Raw genomic sequence first — 21,295 nt, 5'->3', positions numbered from 1 at the left:
GGCTGCCAGCACAGCTCCGAGCGGAAATGTAATGATATTTTGTTACCCGCCATCTGCTGCATGGCCCGAAACACTTCCCCTGCAACACAATAGGCCTCTGTGTGTAGGGGCCGGCAGGGTCTCTGCCGACTACTGTACACCAACACACACCGAAGCCAACACACACACTCGAACTCTCAGACAAACTCATACACACATGGCCAAAACAGCTGCCTCGGGAAGGTCACCAAATCCAAAGTCAGTTTGCCACACACCCAGCTACGCTAAACGCAGTCATCCAGCTAGCCGAGTCATGAGGCCAACTTTTCTGATGACACAGCCTAGTGTTGGCTCACAGGTGCTTATAGGAGCAAGAAGTCATTCCTACCACAGTCAGAGCAAACTATATTTATGAAATATGTCGTGTGCTTTTGTGTTTTTACAGCTGAGATGTTTTAACCCGTTTATGCTCCTTAGAGTGGGTCACCCCCAGGAGGACAGCCATGTTTGAAACCAGTTTAATACAGAATCTCAAATACATTCACGTCATTAGGTGTCAGTATGAAGTCTGGAGAAAAAAACTGGGAGTTTTGAGATAGGCTCCATGGCAAAGTTAGTAAAGAAACTAAATTCTTGCAAAACAACAACCTTGAAGGTGCATCAACATCTAATTATAACTCTAAAGTTTTGCAGACTAAACATAGCCAGATTAAAATAGACGCATCCTAGCAACACTCTGTCAGACAAAACTAAATATTAGTAAACATCTCTCCAAAGGATAACAGAAAAAGATAAGATGAGTGTGAAAGACTGCTCATGGCAAGGACTGATCTGCGTGACCACTAAAAAGTCCAGGACAGGCAGAGCTGTCGCTAATGCTTTCCGTTCACTTTAGCTAATAGGTCCTGGAGCCATGGGCCTGTTTTTAATGGTAATTAGATTTCCTTTCTGGATCGTTCTGTGAGCGCTTGTCAACAGGCTGTCACGGTGGAGCTTCTCGAAGTGACATCGCCCAAAAACTCGACTCTTTGGCCCAACACCAAGGCACCGCTAGGCACTGAAAGCAGAACAAACAGGGAGGCTGTTCAGTCAGAAATGTCAGACAGAATGCTCGACAGGCCTCGAGCCTAGTTCTATTGTACGCTTATGAAATATCCTGAACTTGTCCAACTCATATTCGTCTTGGATATAATTAGTCATTTCCTGTTTTCCTTTCTAGTTGACAGCAATGATTTAGCTATAGGCGTCGATCGTCGACGATATTAACAACAATATCCCACCTTTGCATAATTCATGACTCGAGAACGTAAATATGAAATAGTCTGAGACTCGTTCCTTGACGAAAAATAACCTGGAAACAACGTGTTTGTATCAAACCACGGTTATTAGTCTCAGTCTCAGACCCTGGCAACACACGTGCACTGAAGATCTGATATTTCCTGCATTCTTATTGGCTACTCTTAAACCAATGTTTATGTACTTCTTTGCTGTATATTTTACTCAACCTCTCTGAGCTTTTAGCAAGGATTCAGTTGGTATTAAGTATAAAACCCTTGTATTTGCCCAGGCATACTGATGAGGTTCCTGCTGCTCTTTAGCTCCACTTTAAAAACTGCCCTCTCTTAGACGCAGTAAGAAACAACTTAAATGGTCTGAAGTTGGCTACTTTACATGTCTTTCAAATAGTCCTTTCCTGTCACAGTAGGCGTTTTTTGGCCAAAGGCATTGAATGTAGTGGACTTTAAACAAGTAAACAAAAGTAAGGTATGAAACAGTAATAATATTAAATGCCGTATAATAACAGGCTTAAACACATATTATATACAATTAGCGATTTTTCAAACAATTTTCTTGTATACGCAAAGACTGTAGAACATCCGACAGACCACAATTCTAGATTTTTACAGTTTACGAGCCTCACGCTCTGTGAGAGTTTTGCCGAAAGTGTACTTATGTCATGGTTTTTTATGCAATTCAAAGGTAAACATGATTTTCAAGAGTTATTTTAGAATAGGTGCTTTTATGTTGGGTTCTGTAAGCAGTAACAAAGAGGAATGACATAAAAGAAGTGCTTTTCTCTCTCTACATATTACTTGACATATTCACTATAATGCTAGCAGGGGAGACATCTCTGGGGAACGTTTGCAACATTCACAGTAACACCGTACTCATGGAGTTACAATGCATTATACAGATAACAACTAAGGGCTGTAATAGGAGAGAGGATACAATCATAATGCCACGAATAATGGACTGTATATTTCATGCTGCTCAGCTCATCGCGCGACTTTGTTCTCATTGTTGGAGAGCATTGTGTGAGAAGCTGCAGATGATCACAGATTGCACACTGGGAGATGTTTTGACTATTTGCCACACTATTGGCTCACTGCTGGTTGTGTGTGTTGAGGTAATGGCATGGAAGTTAGAGCATCGATGCCTCCCATTCTCCTCCCATTACCAGTAGTCTCCTCTATCCTTCTATATATCTCCTCCATTCTCCACATTTCTCCTGTTTCTCTCCTCTGCCATCGCCTCCAATTCTCCCTCGTTCTCCACCATTCTCTTCGGCTCTCCTCTCTCTCCGTTCCGGCTGGCTGATCTCCATTCTATTTCCCCGGCGGGTCATCCATCGAAGCCTCGGGCGGACGGGCGAGCGAGGCCCGGGGTGATTAACGGAAGAAAGATGGGCGCCGCGGCGGTGTAAATCCAGAGGGGGTTCAGGTGGAACACAGGCGCTTGTCTTCGCATGAGGGATGGAGAGGCGCTCCGGCCAAAGACTTTCTGGAAACGCCTGTTCCCTCCCTACTGATGCCATTTAAAGAAAAACAGCTGACGGGGGGAAAAAAAGGGGAGAAGAGTGAAAAGAAGCTGAGTGAGAGAGAGAGAGAGAGAGAGAAAGAGAGAGAGAGAGAGAGAGAGAGAGAGAGAGTATGATGGAGAACAGAAACTCCAGAAGTCCCTCAGGGAAAAATAGAGAGGCCCATCTGTTAGACATCTGCTTGGATATGAGTGAACCACCTTCACCGTGTTGGTCAGGAAATCTTGATTAGAAAGACAGAGAAAGAGAGAGAGAGAGAGAGAGAGAGAGAGAGAGAGAGAAAGAGAGAGAGAGAGAGAGAGAAAGAGAGAGAGAGAGAGAGAGAGAGAGAGAGAGAGAGAGAAACCTCTCCTTCCCAGCAACTAAGCTGTGCATACCGAAAGGTCAGAAGAGGTCACGTCCAGCCACAACATTTCTCCAGACCTGCAGTGCTAATCACCGCCGTCAAGCCACTTTCCAGTTCAATTTCATGCTTCCCCCGTCCAAAAAAAGTCTGGCCCCTGCATTCCAGCTTAAAGTTTTTATACCAGGGCTGAAATAGAAGGATGGTGGACGGGTGGCAGAAAGAAAGGATGCTGCCAACAGGGCAGTTGGAATGGGAAAAAAAGGCTCGTGGGAGCATTCTTTGAGTCAGATGGTGACATTTATCTTTCTTCATCCGCACACATGTATCTGTCAATTCTATTGCTTCCAGGCTGAATGACAACAACTGAGATGCTGCAGTCAGAAACGGGCCCCAGTCACTAGTCCCTACGCTGGAAAATCAAGTGCGCTAAACAGTATATTCAGCAGAGGATGTATGTGGGATTAAAGTCAATATGAACCCATTTTGGTCTGATTTAATAATGAATAAATGTCACTCATAAATCTGTAATTGCATATTAACCAATGTAATACAAAAACACGCTCTGTGTTCACTTTTACAGAAATATAATTAGAAATATAATGATGAAATATAGTGTCACAGTCACACAGCTCCAGGGGCCTGAAGGTTGTGGGTTCGATTCCTGCTCCGGGTGACTGTCTGTGAGGAGTGTGGTGTGTTCTCCCCGTGTCCGCGTGGGTTTCCTCCGGGTGACTGTCTGTGAGGAGTGTGGTGTGTTGTCCCTGTGTCTGTGTGGGTTTCCTCCGGGTGACTGTCTGTGAGGAGTGTGGTGTGTTCTCCCTGTGTCTGCGTGGGTTTCCTCCGGGTGACTGTCTGTGAGGAGTGTGGTGTGTTCTCCCTGTGTCCGCGTGGGTTTCCTCCGGGTGACTGTCTGTGAGGAGTGTGGTGTGTTGTCCCTGTGTCTGTGTGGGTTTCCTCCGGGTGACTGTCTGTGAGGAGTGTGGTGTGTTCTCCCTGTGTCTGCGTGGGTTTCCTCCGGGTGACTGTCTGTGAGGAGTGTGGTGTGTTCTCCCAGTGTCTGCGTGGGTTTCCTCTGGGTGACTGTCTGTGAGGAGTGTGGTGTGTTCTCTCTGTGTCTGCGTGGGTTTCCTCCGGGTGACTTGTCTGTGAGGAGTGTGGTGTGTTCTCCCTGTGTCTGTGTGAGTGTGTGTGTTGCCCTGTGAAGGACTGGCACCCCCTCCAGGGTGTATTCCCACCTTGCGCCCAATGATTCCAGGTAGGCTCTGGACCCACAGCGACCCTGAACTGGATAAGGGTTACAGATAATGAATGAATGAATGAATGAATGATGAAATATGTGTAACTAGTAATTACCTGACTTATTAAAAACTTATGTCATTATACATAGACATTTAAACAATTTTAAATGCTTCTGTTTTCATCGGTAACAGTCACCGTAGCTACACTTTTGTTAAATGTATTATTCTGTTACAAAACACGGTGTAAAAGGGGACCACAACGTCACATTCTGACATGAATTACAAAGGTTTACTCCTCACTTCAACCAAAGACCAAGTATCAGTAGCAGCATCATTAAATCCATGTTCCTTCCCAAATACGAGCAGTACAGCGGATCTTAACGTTCCCCATGTGGAACTCCACACTGATTCACGGGACCCTGACTTTAACATTATTGATCATTTCCTGCCGCTATCAGTTCTAGAACTGCCTCCAGCTGCAACAATTTTCATCCTTTGAAAGAGCGACTGATGAATACACATGACTGATCATACAGATCATGCTCTTTTTATGGAATGTGAGCTGATGAATGAAGAAAAAAAAAATCATTACCGGAGTCTTGGCCTGTAAAGGACGTGCTGCTTGAAAAACCTTGATATGCACAGACAGCTATTCCTTTGAATATGGGGAGGGAGGGAGACAGAATGAAAGAGCAAGAGGGGAGAGAGTGAGAGAGTGTGTGTGTGAGAGAGAGAGAGAGAGAGAGAGAGAGAGAGAGAGAGAGAGAGAGAGAAAAGAGAGAAGAAGCCTAGTGTTCTCCGAAGCCACTAGACTCCGATGCTGAGTGGTTCTTACGGCTGGAATAAATCAGAACAGACAGACTTTGATCATGAGCCATTCTCAGCGCACACTCAATAGTAGGATGACTGATCACTGCATGGAGATGTGGACTGGCTGAGAAAAAAAGAGGTACAAAAAGGAGTGAGAGAAAAAAGAAGAACCATGCCAATTTGGGTGGAGAGCAGGCAAAAAAAAAAAAGGCAGTAAGAAACAGCAGCGCTGGAGTCCGAACAGCCTCCCTAGAAGTAAGACAAATTGGGTTGTGTGGGGGGAGTCCACAGGCCATGTCTCTCTATTGCTCTTTCCTTCTCTGTCTCTCCCACCCTCCCCTCCTCTCGGGGCGGAGGAAAGGCAGTGTCCTACGAAGCATTAAAGTGGAAAAACCAACGCCACTGCGAGAATTTAATGAGGAGGAGCGCCACTTCCCCAGACTGCCTGACACAACGTTGTGTAGTCATTTTCTTCCTTCTACCGCTCGGTGATATTCGGAATAAACTAATATTCTTTCATAACACAATGGCTTATGTAAATATAATACTTTTAAAAGAGTCAGAGTTGATGACAATCCCACTGTTCATGACCGCCATATGCATGTCATTTTAGAAGCTTTGATAGAAAACAAAACAAGCTGCCTGTTCACGAAGCAGCCTGCAAACCAAAAGCTCTGATTTATTAATGCTGTATGTTCTAAACAACAGTGAGTATTTTGGAAGCTTCCATGTTCAATTTAATCAATGTCACCCATTACCACCTGCTTCTTTGCTTTCTCTCTTGCTCCCCCCCCCCCCTCCTTCTACTTCGTGAAGCCTTTTCTCCCACTGTAACCAGCCTGGTTCTTTCGAGCGTCCCCCTAATGCAACGCTAATGCATTAGGCCTGGGAAAATGGCCGTTTCTGAATGTGTGACCGGGCTTCCCAGAAACTGCATGGCATTACCAAGTTTAAAAAGCCCATTCCATATACACACACACGCCCAAACAAATAACTCGGCGTGGCAATTTCCTTCGCTGATGTGATGTATATGGAGGAGTGGGTGTCTAATAGTTTCCTCTTTTCTACTCGTCATGCTGTTTTGGGGGATGAATGATGCAGGAGGAATGGAGCCATCAAGAGTGAAGGCGCTGACATCCGGATCCATCAAAGACAGGCAACACAACGCCACACATGAGCACAGAGCCATTGGCAATCTTAATACTTCTGCTGTTATACCTAGGGCTGTTTTCCTGGAAGCAGATTACATGTAAACCTCGAATGAAAACGGTTTTGAATTTTTAGTCCAAGACTAGTCTGGGAAATTGGTTCCAAAGGTTATTCTACCCATTATCTCTCCTTCTTCCAATTATGATAATGTATGCAATTTTGTGTAGCACTTCTGCTGCAGGTATAATTTTGCAGACACTTTTGGGTTAAATAAGCACCTTTCCGTCTGTCAATCTAGCCGTCTGTATGCACAGCATCATAGAACCCACCTTCTCCCAGCAAACAATCAGGAGCCCGGTTATTTACAGGTCAAAACAAGGCCATTTCAGGTTCCTTTATATACAGCTCAGCCCCCATGTGGGCCCTATCCAGACCTTAATTCAGGAGCAGGCCAAATCTGTTCCAGCAAATCCCCCCCATCCTCAAGCATTCACCCCAGCCGTAATGGCACACAGTGAGTACTGAGTCCATTCCTATGGCTGTAAAAATAAAAATGCCAAGAAGGGTTATTTGGAACAGCACCATGGTAGAATCACTCTTAGTTTCCAGCTAAGAACCAACAGGAGCCATTTCTACAACTGTAGGGAAGTACTGTTACAAGGCTTCAGCTATTCACTACACCAACATGGCTGAGGAGTATCACAGATGGGCAAATAGATGTATTACTCCAAATCTTCCACCCACAAAAATAGATAAACTTATGTATTTTTAATCTAGGTGATTGCCTGCATCTTCCATGCACCAGTTTCTTGAGTTAGCCGGTGTTAATGCTATACCTGTGCCACACGGCATGACAAAAACGCTTTTCAACACAAGATACAGCTGATGAGACATGGCTGACTCTTCAGGTCTCCCACCATCATTTGTCATTTGCCACAAACCATAGTTTTTGTTTACCACTCTTCTGACAACCACCTGCCCTTGTACATTATGCAAAACAAAGATCTGTGGTTGGTTTACATTTCAGTCAAATGGTTCTTTCATGTCAAAGGAGGCCACACTGAGTGCTAATCCTCCCAGACTCTCAGGTGAAAGCCAGATGTCTAGAGCTGTTAATATTTAAAACTTAGCAAAGAGATGGGTTTCCAGCACTGGACAAGAGAAGACAAAATCTGTTTCAGAATCACTGTTCCAACAAACTGGATCCAGTAAAGGAACATCTCCAAGAACATTTGATTATGGGATCGAGACGTGATGAATTAAGCCTGGAGTTCACCTTCATCAGACCCACAGACTCCTCCACATGCCGACAAAAATAGAGCGGCTACAGCCAGCAGACAGTGTTCAGGAAGGCTCAGACGACGCCAACTTAAGCAGGTGGAAGCTGACTAACAGAGCTTACCAACACTGTCAGAGTGAGAAAAGAAGAAAAATATGGGTGGAAAAAAAGGAGTCAACGGCCTGGGTTCTTCTTGTCTTGGTAAATATTTGATCAAGGTACAAATCACTGCCAGCAGGGAGACGGAAAGGACTCGACCGCCAGAGCGAGACACATAGATAGATAGATAGATAGATAGATAGATAGATAGATAGATAGATAGATAGATAGATAGATAGATGAACCATCAATCTTTGAAGGAGGTTAAAAAAAGAAAAATAAATTGAAGATGAAAGGAGAAACAGCTGTGGTACGAAGCCAAAAAGTGATGGATGAACTTTACCACATGTTCCCTGAAAAAAGAAAAAAAAACAACTTGAGTGATCAGCTCCGCGGTTCTGAATTAATGGCACTGATCATCTAAAATGCATCCAGCTTGGCCCTGTAAGCAAATTCGCTCCCTTCGCCCTCTCCATCCCGCTCCAAACTGACGGACAATATAAATAGAATGTGATTTAATTTGCAATTATTTTTCATAAATTACAGTCAAGGGCTGTTTTTACGACCAAGAAAATGTGGCTTTAATTTTAATGGCTCAATGTCAAGTGCAAAACCGTCATGTTCACAGAAGAGTAGTTATACGTTATAACTAATACGCTAGTTATAGTTATATGTTAAATATTCCAAAGAAAAAAAAAACAGCATCTGTGGTTTGCAGGTGCTGTGTTTTGACTGTAATTAATACGACACTGAACTAAAAGTCTAATATAAATGTTTCAGCGACCAAAGCACATTCATTCATTATCTGTAACCCTTATCCAATTCAGGGTCGCGGTGGGTCCTGGAGGGTCCACTGGCGTCCCTGGAGGGGGCGCCAGTCCTTCACAGGGCAACACAGACACATTCACTCACACCTACGGACACTTTGGAGTTACCAATCCACCTACCAATGTGTGTTTTTGGACTGTGGGAGGAAACCAGAGCACCCGGAGGAAACCCACGCAGACACAGGGAGAACACACCACACTCCTCACAGACAGTCACCCGGAGGAAACCCACACAGACACAGGGAGAACACACCAACTCCTCACAGACAGTCACCCGGAGGAAACCCACACAGACACAGGGAGAACACACCAACTCCTCACAGACAGTCACCCGGAGGAAACCCATGCAGACACAGGGAGAACACACCACACTCCTCACAGACAGTCACCCGGAGGAAACCCACGCAGATACAGAGAGAACACACCACACTCCTCACAGACAGTCACCCGGAGCGGGAATTGAACCCACAACCTCCAGGTTCCTGGAGCTGTGTGACTGCGACACTAACCTGCTGCGCCACCGTGCCGCCGACAAAAGCACAATCACACACCAAATATAAACAGTGCTCAAAAAACGAGAGAGGAACAAGCTCCCGGCAACATTAGAAAAAATAACCTAGCTTTAATACTGTACTATGAGAGTCATAATTAATAACGTTCATTAATCGTGATCGTGCTAAAATGTAAATTTAATCGTGATACTGATTTGTGCTAATATCGCCCAGCTCTACGCATCTAGAATTACAATCACAGCTCTTGTGATTTGAAAATTCCACACTTTCAAATTGTGATTATTTATTTAAAACTGATTAATCTTTCAGCTCTTCTCCAAACATGTAAAACTCAACATGGAATGTATGTACAGCTCACCCCCGCTGCTACAGCTGAGGAAATGAAGTGTTTATATACGTTTTTTCCTTAAACAAACGGGTTCTACACCACTGCATCAGAGAAACTTAGAGAAAGCTACATGCGCCCGGGTGCTTAGAACCTGTCACTGCATATTTTAAGACAGTTTGAGGTTCACCACATGTTTATTAATTTAAGCGAAACATGCTGAAATTTGAATGAACGGACAGGAAAAGAAAATGATGTTTGTGGTTTTGCTCTAGTTGCCTGTCAGAATGTAGCATCCTTTTTCTCCTGAAAGGTTCTGTTGTATATTTTAGGTTCTCCAAGGCACTTGGCCAGTGATGAACTATTTGTTTTGTCGGTCATAATTTTACAGTTTTATAGCTGTGTGTACTTCAGAATGAATATATATCAACTACAGAAAGACAGGAAAATACACTGACAGACCGACAGACCGAGAGACGCAGTGACAGACAAACGGACATCAAGACAGACAGACAGACAGAGTGAAGGACATGAATCCAGACAGGTACAGAGAGAGCAACAGACAGACCAATAAAGCCTCTGAATTAACCCGAACTCTACTTGAATACAAATGCACTCGGGCTGGGAAAAGAGTGAGAGAGAAACAGAGGTAGAGAGGGAGAGAAAAAAAACACAGTCAGAGTAGAGACAGGGCGAGAGAGAAGTAGACAGAGTGTGGATGTGCAGTTCACTTTAACTGTGAGGCTGCTGACAGCATTAGCTGCTTTGCTCACTACTTGAGCTGGGGATAATGGAGACCCTGCACGGAGCAGCGTGAAATCGGCCTGTCGCCCAGAGAGCGCTCCAGCAGGAAGCCAAGCAGGCCTTAGTGAAGGGAATCAAACGGGGCCACAAGAAAAGAGTGGCACACTTTTCAAAGCTGCCTGCTGCACAACAACCCACCCCCTACATCCCCCCAATCCTCCCACCCACCTACCACCACTACAACCACCACCACCACCACCCGAAAAAACACAGACTGAGAGAGTGGCTCTGAGAGAGAATGATGGGAAGTGCCCACCCTTACCATGCAAAAGAGAGCCCAGCATGCCTTGATGGAAACAATGAAGTGGAACAATGCAGGAAAGACACGAGTGTGGAGCTCTGTTTGACGGGAGACTCTTTCTTCCCGCTCTTCTTTCTCCGCACACTCCATTAAGCACTGAAATTAAGGCACCGAAAGAGAAACACACTGCCTGGCATCTTCAGAGTGTGGAAACTGTTTCTGTTCGCCTGGATATTTAAAGGAATATATAGTTTGTTATATCATTACAAAGTAATAATAAACTAACATGGGCATGATTTATAGCTGTCAATGATACTGGATTCTGCATGACATTAAACAGTAATCACAATACCTGGGTCTCCCTCTACCCTACACTGTGGCTATAAAAACATGCACATGAAGAACCACCCTGTTTTTTAGAACTACACCAAGCCAACGTCACTTCACAGCTCAACACTCTTGGAGGAGAACCCTAAGTTATGTCACAACCTGAAACATGCTTTTATAGTCACGGCACAACATATAATTAAACTGTGCCTCTGCATTTAACACATGCTTGGCGATAAACACACACACACAGTGCACTAGGGGCAGCGAGCACACACACCCAGCGCAAGTGGGCAGCCGTCCCAGCACTGAGGGAGCAGCTGGAGGTTAGGTGCCGTGCTCAAGGGCACCTCAGCCATGGATTTCCTGACGTCTGAGGGGATCGAACCATCGACCTTCCAATCCCAAGCCCTAGTCTCTAACATTCAGGCCTCAGCTGCTACAGTAAGTCATACATCGTCAGAAATCCGTGATGATTTAGTTGTACAGTTTGCGCAGTGCTAACTGAAGCACTAAAACTTTTATGTTTCTTATTAAGTACATTAGACTAAGTGCTGCAAACCTCAGTCACCAACCATGTCTTGGGTGATGGACTACATCTGGAATTCAGAGAGTGCATTGCACTGTACACAGTCTACAGAAGCTAGAAAGCCTCTCACATGTACAACCCTCCGCCTCATCCCATATCTCTTAATCTGTAAGGGGCTCGGGTTTGGGATGAGGTCCCGCGACTGATAACACGGCTTGGCGGACATTAGAGTGTCTCGCTTCCCTCAGCTCAGCCGATAATGGTCCAGAGAGGGGGAGACCACAGCGATGATGATGATGATGGTGATGATGATGACGGTGATAATGTCGTTCCGGTGGCCAAGCACCAATCCAATCCCGTCCAAATGTCAGCGGCGGGGCTATCTCACTCCCGAGACGGGCATTAAGTGGCCGTTTGGCGAACGGACGTTTAGCAAATTATCCTTTTCTATTAGACGCAGATATGCTTCCTCGCCCCACATATATATATATAAATAAAAAAGACGAAGAATCATAAAGGCAGAGGAGTCCAGCGCCTCTTAAGAGATTTAAATTACTACAGGGATCTCTGGTGCATGGCGCACCCGTTTCTCCTGGCTCAGAAATAACAGACTAAAACGCTCTCGTTTTCTCACTCTCCCCCTCTTTCTCTCCCGCTCTCTAGACAGAGCTACTTATACCTGAGCCTAGGGATATTTTTTACTTTTTTTTTTTTCCCCAGCACTGTATATGCCTGGCTTAACTAGAACTAGAAGGCACATTTTTACAGCACTAGCTTGGGTACCAGGTCGGGAAAGAGAGAAAGAAGTTGGGAGTGGGAAGGAGAGAAGTGTGTTAGTGTAGTCTCCTTAGGTCACAATATAAATAAGAATTTTCGTAACAACAACAATGAGTCAAGCATAATTATGGCATGACATTTTAGTACAGGTGCAACAGCAGCATTTAAATGCAGCACGAGTGCAGCCTGACTCACGTTACGTACGTCAGAGCATTCTGCGTTTGATTTTTTTCATTAGAAGCCTTTGGTGATTGCAAAATACTCAAAAATATTTTTAACTTAATATTTTAAGTTTCTATATCACACACGATACATTCCTTTTGCAATGTTAAGGAAACCTTGCAGCTACATCGTTTTCATTTTACATTATGTGGTTATTTCATTACCAATGGAATCGCATAATAATCTGTGAGCTATCGTGCACATAACTTCCTAAAAGATCGCACTGTGTCTGTCATGTACCTGATGCACTTTCTCATGCAAACACTGAGCTTTTTAATTTGATGTAAACAATCTTTATCACTACAACCCTCATTCTGCCTTCCCACTGTGTTTTCGCGTTGTCAGACGTGGCAGTAAAACAGAGGTAAAATGAGGAAAAACTGACTGAGGGAGTAGAAGACATGCTCCATTAGATCACGGCTTGTTTGCCAGAGCCAGGGGTCCGTCCTGGGACCCTTCTCAGCTGGGGGGCCGCAGGGCGTCCTGCAGCGAGCTTCGGCACATCTCCTTCAGTCGACAGACGCTCCAGGTCTCTGTGGCTTTCAGAGCCGCTCCGTCAGCACTCGGGCCCTCAGCACATTTCCACACACACACACACACACACACACACTGACACACAACCCTACCAACATGACAGGGATAAATAAAGTGTCAGTGTTCTCTGTTTCCCCCCAAAACACATGCAAAAAAAAGCTTTGCCTGTTTCACCCCAGCAGCAGCTGTGTCAGGAACGGCTCTATCAGAGGCAGATGAGCTCAGAAATGTCACCCAGAATTGCGCAGGCGAGCGGTGGAGAGAGTGTGCATGTGTGCGTGCATGTGTGTGTGTGTGTGTGTGAGAGAGAGAGAGTGAAAAGAAGAGAGACAGAGCAGCGATTTCTTTGTCAGAAAGCAGAATAAGTAGGATGGATGATGGGGGAGTGGAAGGCACGCGTTAAAGAGCACTTTTCTGATACCTGTATTTCTCCCTCCCTCCTGCTGCCTGAGCGACCGGAGAAGTGCCGCAAAAGAAGGAGAGAAAAAAATGGAAGGAAGGAGGAAGGGAGGGGGTATTCTGCGTCTTCTTTTCATTTGTTAAACCGACCATTTGTTAAACCAAATGGGGAAAAGGGAGAGAGAGAGAGAGAGCGTGAAAGAGAGAGAGAAACATGTAAAGATGGAGAGTTCATAAAAACAACAAAACACAGAAGGAGAACTGCATAAACCCCCTTTGGCTACATACTAAGATGCCAAGCTCACAGAAAAGTGAGTAGACATTTTGTACGTGTGTTTACAGATACAGTGTAGCATGCGTAATCAAGGTTTCTAGTATAATACACATTGTTAACGCTATATTTTTAATTATGATATTTGATTACAACATATGCGCAGTCACTTGGCCATCAATCCATCACCTAATTAAAAGACTGAGATCTGACAGATGAATATTTAACTAATCACTATCGCTTTGTAACACATCAACAGTAACAATGTTTATAACGTGAAAAAAAAGCGCAAACGCATCAGCTTTAGCCCTGGCTCCCTGGCTGATATTATAAATGTGCTTTGAGTCTGTTGTTTTCCATTGTTTTACTAAGTACAGGGAAACTACTGCCCAGAGTACACCGTCATATTCTATACATACAACACACAAAGCTTAGGCTGGAAATTCCCAGTGTATTCCTTCAGTCTGGTCATTGCCAAGAGAGTGTCGAGTTGAGTTTAGTTGAGCCGGAATGGAGAAACAACTCCGGCATCCGGACTCTTGAAGAGGGCGTGCGGTACTCGTTACACTAATAAAAACACTCCTCTGTTTGGAAAGCCAAGATTTTAAAGCAGCCACATTCTCGTGCTCCATTCGAAGAGTTCTGCCTGGTTCTGGTTCCTTCGAGTCTGCTTCGTCTCCACGGTCCGAATCAGACAGAATGCCAGATGAAGCCCATACAAAGAGAAACACACCAGGCTACCTAACAAAAGCAGAAATATCCCTATTCATATTCACAGTGTTATATGCACTGCTCAGGGTTATGTAGTCTCCATTAAATGAGATGTTGTTATTTTTTGCGAGCGAGGGAGATAGGAACAGGGACAGGAGCGCTGGGGGATTTTATTACTGTATGCAAAAATCCTGGCAAATGATATGCCACACTGATTACAGGAAACTATCAACTTGCCCATAAGTGGGTCAGGGATGGAAGGCGAAGAAAATAAATAAATAAAAATCACTTCGATCACAGATTTATTTGCATTTGCTGCACAGTGATATCAAAAGCGAGCAAAGGGGCTGAGCAAACTGACGGCACACTAGAGCCGTGGTCATCAACACAAACCTCTACATGTATGATACATAAGTTATAACCTGGAATTGGCCAAAGTTTCTCCAGTAAAGTCGTCCAACGCCCAAACCCGTGGGGTGCTCGCTCAGAAGATAAAACGGGGTCACCTGGCTGTTAATGGGAACAAAATCCAAGATATATGACATATGGTTTCCACACACTGACTACAGGAAATGAGATGAACACAACCCATCAGTCCATCATTTCAACCCTCACCTGGCTGCAGAAGCCACAGTGAAGCCGATGGAACCTCATGCACTTACTCTCTCAGTCAAGGTCATTAACAATAACATTAAGACGCTGCATCATTGACGCTAAATGGACCATCGGTGAAAGGAAAGTCGGTTACTCGTTGGGGTCCGTGGCGTTTTCTAGAGATTTCTAGCGACTCCACGCTTTACTGGTTCTCCCACGGATTTGCTGAGAAAGCGAGCAGTCTGATTCCTGAGTAATCCTGGGAATTCTCATTCAAGGCACCATTCCATTTCGAGAGGCGAGAACACGGCGTCACGTTTCCAATTTAAAAAAAAACAAAAAAACAAAAACAAAACGTGTGAATACGCAACGGGTAAAAACGCGTCACTATGAGCGTGACACAACATATAAGTCGAGAAAACACATGTGTAAAACCTTGCCATTTTAATGCAGCCTTTAATGAGACCTTTCAGTTAAAATATAATTCAGTCACTACAATAAGAAAGAAAAAAACCCTTGGTTTGTTTTGATTTCCGTTTATTTTCACTCATTTTAACGCGTCCAGTCTATCTTTCTTCAGCTGGTCACAGTGGCTCAGAGGCGAGGACTCGCCAAGACCGTTAACCGTTAACCGTTAGACTCCACTACAACCGTTAGAGTCACAACACATTACAGGTGCTTGGAACAAACACGGTGTTTGCTACATTTTAACATTCACCGATAAAGGGTTCTTTCGCTCGGGAACAAGAGTGGAACCCCATTTTGGTGCAAGCTATAGCCTACAGAACCATTTTATACCGGGTTATGTTTAAGAGCCTTTAACCACAGGATCCAATATGAGAAGAATCTTTTTTACCACAAAAAAAACATGTTCCTATTTACGCTTTTACAAATAGGTCTCAATGTGTTTATGGTTCAAAACAGAACCGCTGCCTTTTACTAAAGACCTACAAGAACCGCATTCTGGTTCTTTAAAACAGCATTTAATGTATAGTCAAATGTATAGAACCATGAATGCAGGGCAATGGTTCTTTAAGATTTTATGGTTCTATAACCACAAAACAGAACCACTAGCTTTTACTAAAGAACCACTGGATAGCTTAAAGGACCGTGTTCAATAGTTTTAAAGCAGCATTTACAACAGGTTTTCCCTCATGAACCCAACTGCACCAAGCAAAGAACCAAGTATGCAGTGCAACGGCTCTTTGGGTGTCCGTGGTTCTGTTGTCCTTGCTACAGAACCATTGCTATTACTTTAAAAGAAAACGTTATATAAGGGTGAAAATAGAAGAACATTGATTTAGCTGAGACTTGGAGCTGGCCATTTAGTAGCAGCAACACTAATTCCTCTACATTGTAATGAGAATTCCTGAGGTACTGGAAAGCTCGTTCGGAAAATGTGTGTCAAAAGAACTCGACTCCGAAGCTCTACAAGTCCTCCAGGTTAACCAAAGCAGACACGGTGGGACCAGCCGAGTGTAAGAGGTTTTAGGACAGGGAATACGCATGCTAAAAACACAAAAACTTGGAGGGACGTCATAGCCCGAACTTACCAGGATGGCAGTCCGCCCAGAGGAGCAAGCAGGCGGACAAGACGAAGGACAGAATCCGCCAGCAGCAGCACGGTTGCAGTAGCCTCCGCATGTCCCACCGCACATGGAGGGCTGGCAGCAGAGCAACTGTTGACAGAGTTATCCGTCTGCTGGAAGAGGGGGAATGTATAAAAGAAGACGGAAAAGCACGAAAACGACGTTAAAAAGCAGGAATTTTTGTTATGGCGCCAACGCAGCGCCCACCGGTCCGAGCCTGTGGAGGATTTTTTTTTCTCTGTCGAAGTTAGTAGTTGGTCGATGCAGGAAACAGTTTTCCCTCTCTCTCTTTCCTTCTTTCTCTCCAAAACAGAAAAGCTCTCGGACGGCGAGGCTAGTACTCCAGCAGGAGAAACAAACACAGCGGCCAAAGGGAGCAGTTCGTAGGAAAACAGAAGAAAAACCAAGAGGAGCAGAGACGAGGAGTAGCGCGGTAGTCCAACGGAGCGGCAGCAGCAGAGCCTTTAGCCGAGAGCAGTGAGGGGAGAGCTGGAGCTGGGAACCGCGCTGCTCGCTCTACCTTCCGCCATCCAGCGAGCTGCAGCCGGAGTCTGGCGGAGACTTTCAAACAGACTAGAGAGAGGGGGGGGGGGTGAGGGACAGAGAGAGAGAGAGAGAGAGAGAGAGAGAGCGATAGAGAGAGAGAGAGAGAGAGAGCGCGAAGGATGGAGGGAGGGAGGGTCTGCTGGATCCTAGCGCCGAGGAATCAAGGCGATTTACTAGGCAAGGCAAGGCGTGAGACAGAAAAGGACAGAAAAACGTGAACTTAAAAGTCAGATTTAAAGAGAGGACGTAATAGTGATGAATAAAAGAGAATGGGGAAAAAAGTTAGAGAAGCAAAGAAAAGAAAACGGAGGTTCACAAGTGAGAGAACCAAAAGAAAGAGTGACTAGCACAGTAATAATACAGTAATTAATAGCTAATAATATAGCATTCATAGTTAACAATATCCATCAGAGAATGTATAGTTATTTATTTGTTTATAGTTATTAATTCTGTAACTGCTTCATCTTGATCAAGGGCTGTGTTTTGTTTGGAGACTATGTTAAATCAGGGAGAAAATCAGCAACAAACCCTGGACCAAGCGGCACACAGGGCATCACTGATTCACTCGTACACCCTCACACTCACACCTGTGGACAATTTAACACACTCATCCAGTCACTCACACACAACGGTGGACAATTTCACATGCTCATAGTCACTCACACATTCACACGTGGACAATTTCACATAGCCAAGCAACTATATGTTTTTGGATTGTGGGTAGAAGCCAGAGCACATGGATGAACACATCAAACCCCTCACAGCCAGTGACCTGTGGGGACTGACACTTTTAAATTTTGTACCGGTCAAGTAAGTTCTTATAGAGTACTGAAATAACAGGATTTTTTTTAAAATATTACACCATTTAGCAAGTGAATATAAAAGATTTAACAGGATCATCCTCTATAGATTTATTTGGGAGTGTATTGCAAACATTGGTCACACTTAAAACAACTGAAGTGAAGTGAAATAAAAAATCACTTTCTTGTTTTTAACAGCATTTTTAAAAAAGTATTTACTGAAACACCGTTGTAAAAGCATTACTACTTCAGCAAGAATCTGAGCATCTATCAAAGGAACAACAACAAAACAATATTAAAAATATCAAAATAACAGCATTATTCGAACAGAATTTAAAACAAAAAACAAAAACATGTCAGCACAGAAATGAAGACTGAATGAAAACTGTAGCCAAATATAAAACAAAATAATAATAATTAAGTTTAAAAACTTAAAGAGATGTCCATATGAGCTAAACTGAACATTCATCATTCATTCATTATCTGTAACCCTTATCCAGTTCAGGGTCACGGTGGGTCCAGAGCCTACCTGGAATCATTGGGCGCAAGGCAGGAACACACCCTGAAGGGGGAGCTAGTCCTTCACAGGGCAACACACACACACACATTCACTCATACACTCACACTTTTGAGTTGCTAATCCACCTACCAACGTGTGTTTTTGGACTGTGGGATGAAACCGGAGCCCCGGAGGAAACCCACGCAGGCACAGGGAGAACACACCACACTCCTCACAGAAACCAGTCTCTGTTTTACAGTATTAAAATTGGTCTAAAATATAAAAATGTTATTTGGTAATATATTATATTTGGATTCACAGTTCATCAATCAACAGAGGAGCACAGTTGTGATGCTTTTGTTCTAAAATAAAACGCTAAAACGTCAAAACTGAAGCCGCCCAGGAGCTGAATCAAAAGAGATGATTAATATTAAGCACGTGTACGGAGATTGGAGTGAGATGTGAGGGAATAAAAAAGACCTGAAGAGATGATTAAGTTTGTCACAGCACAGACGGAAAGTTGAGGTAATGGTAACATGACTAAGCTTTACTCTGAGACCTCCACCCTATTTACTACTCAAATGTCTTTATGAAATGTGTGTGGACAGCACCTAAGGCCTCCACCATTCAGTGGAGTATTAGTAAAGAAAATGATTGTTTACAGTATGTTGTTCCTTATTTAAACAGAAAGTGCTCGGTCAGTCTCATCAAGTGACCAACGCAGTACCCCCCTGTGCTTGTTACTAACAATGTGTGCATGTGTCTGCTGCGAATAAGGATTTCAAGGTTTATGATAAAGGATTTCTGCTCATAATAGAGGCTAACAAAGTGAAGCTGTGGGGGAGAGTGGGGAGGGCCAAGGCGAATACGGTTGGCCTTGGCAACTCCAGCTAAGCAACGGCCTCAGCTGCAAAGTAATGGATGTTTACGAAGCCGCAGCCTGCTATTTGCATGGCAAAATGCACAATGCGTGTTTACAGCTCGCCAAAGTCTCCTCATGCCATTTGTTTTCTTTTTTTTCCCCTTTCTCTCGACTCATGCACAAGCTGCCGCAAAATGGCCGCCCACACGCAGAGGCCTTGTTCAAGGTGCACATTACCCTGCAATCAGCATTTACTTGGAGGATTTTGTGACCTGAAAAAAGAGGGTGACAGGTCAAGAGGCAGTGAAAAACAAGCCAGGACAGGTTTTTCACAGCCACAGGTTCCTGTTTTTATTTTTCCATAATCCTCCATACACCCTCTCATCATGTGTAAAGTTCACCACTCGCTGAACTGCACCTTCACTGTCTCCCTGCTCTTGTTCTCCTTTTTAAAAAACAGTAAACCCTAAACTCTTAAACCGACGTGATAAATAGAGGTCAAACTCACGCACCGTGGCACAGCTGAAGCATTTTATCGATATCCAAGAGCTGCATTGACCACCTCATGATGTTGTGCGGGCCTGACCTTTTCAGCGTTTGGAACCTTTTCAGCCGTCCACGTGAAGAATGACCGCCTTCTTTTTTGCCTCACTGTAAGGCATCCTCGGCCCAGGGCACGAGCGCTTCTAAAAAGCCTGCACGTTGAGTGGGTGAAAAGTTTAAAAACAAAAAAAGAAACAACACAGAAATCTATAAGCTGTATCTAAGGTTTAAATCCAAACTCCCTGTACATTGCCTTCCAAACCTGCAGCTTTCTGTGGGAGGATGGCATCTGTCAGCAGAATTCATTTCTTTTAATTAGAGAATCTACCCAGAAGTCACCTTGTACCGACGCTCCAAACACAAATTTGCTCTTTCATAGCAACTGTTGCCAGGTTGGACAAGCTTTACAGGATGTTGGCAACAATCCTACTGATAAACTGAGTGTATTATTAATTTCAAATGATATTTATGTTTGTGCGTGTGGTGCATTAAATAGAATAATAAGCACACAATCCGTTTTTCTAAGTACGTGAATAAATGAATAGTCACTATTAACATAATAAGTATGTACAATAAAGTAAAACACCCCCAAGCACATAAACATGTGATGTGTTGTGAATAAGACCTGGAGGAATCCTTCATTTGCAGCAAGGGCCTGTTTTTTTTTCTTTTCTTCCCCTTTACTTCACTTCTCAGAGCTGTTTTGGCTTGTGTTATTCCTCTTAATGAGGCTCTGGACTCACCGCTGTTTACATAGCCGGTGCGTTTGTTTGTGTTTATCATGTAAACAGTATAGAGAAAAGGAAGAAGCAGATGGGCGATGTATGAGTAATATAATGAGCTAGGGATCAGAGTCCTTGATAAGCCAGAGATGACTTAGCACTGGCGGCTAATTTACTTTTATTTTTAATGGCAGCTAAGTGAGTCGACCTTGTCATCACAAACAAACTTGCAGTTGCTTTATTGTAACGCTGATGAAGATATGGAGGTGAATGGCAGGAAATACGTGAGCCCTTTTCTTTTTTATTATTCTAAATTACCTGCTGCTATTCACATCCTCAGCCTCCCGCTAGATCTCCTCGTTTTCATTAAATTATGCGACTTTAAAGCTCTCAAAATAATATAATGTCTGTTTTGCTAAATGTAGTACCATTCAAATGCAGGCAAAGAATTCTGTCTTAAAGCGTAGCTTCAAGAAATGCATGTATTACACCACATATTATAATTAATGAAACTAATTTCCACCCTGAGCTCTTTTCAATTAACACAAAATGGATGTGTAGGGAGGCAACTATTGGCAAAAAAATCTAATAAATAAATAAACAAATAATAATAATAATAAAAACGAAGGCTTTATGACGGAATAAGCCGATCCTACCCAGATGTTGACTCTTTTATTCAGCATCTGGCTGGCTGTAAATCAGCATCGTCCCGTCTAACATGCCTCACACACCCCATTCAAAAGAGAACATGGCATTTATAAGAGTTCCTAACAGCCGTCCAGCACTAAATGGCCTACGTAAGCCTTTGTGTCCCAGGGAAAACTTTTCCATTCAGGCCCAAAGCAAATTTACAGCTGGCATTAAAGGCTTCATAAAGCTCACAGATGCTGACATGCTCCTGGTTACTTTTTTCCCCCCTCATCCCTTTATAATTATAATTGGT

The 21,295-nt window shown here is 43.8% G+C and overlaps 1 protein-coding gene across 1 annotated transcript in view; it reads right to left on the bottom strand.

The window, feature by feature from the left end:
• The window catches only part of LOC136697311 (receptor-type tyrosine-protein phosphatase gamma-like), a 291,083-nt gene extending 274,182 nt beyond the window's left edge, over window positions 1-16,901 (bottom strand). Inside the window, exon 1 of the mRNA XM_066672345.1 lies at window positions 16,345-16,901. Coding sequence (XP_066528442.1) covers window positions 16,345-16,435 — 91 coding nt within the window. The 5' untranslated portion in view covers window positions 16,436-16,901. The remainder of the gene's footprint in view (window positions 1-16,344) is intronic.
• Between the last annotated feature and the right edge of the window lie 4,394 nt (window positions 16,902-21,295).

Source organism: Hoplias malabaricus, chromosome 5, assembly GCF_029633855.1.
Source record: "Hoplias malabaricus isolate fHopMal1 chromosome 5, fHopMal1.hap1, whole genome shotgun sequence".
In the NCBI taxonomy this organism is placed as follows: Eukaryota; Metazoa; Chordata; class Actinopteri; order Characiformes; family Erythrinidae; genus Hoplias; species Hoplias malabaricus.
Note: the sequence above shows the minus strand (reverse complement) of the source record. Positions and strands in the feature narration are given on the sequence as shown.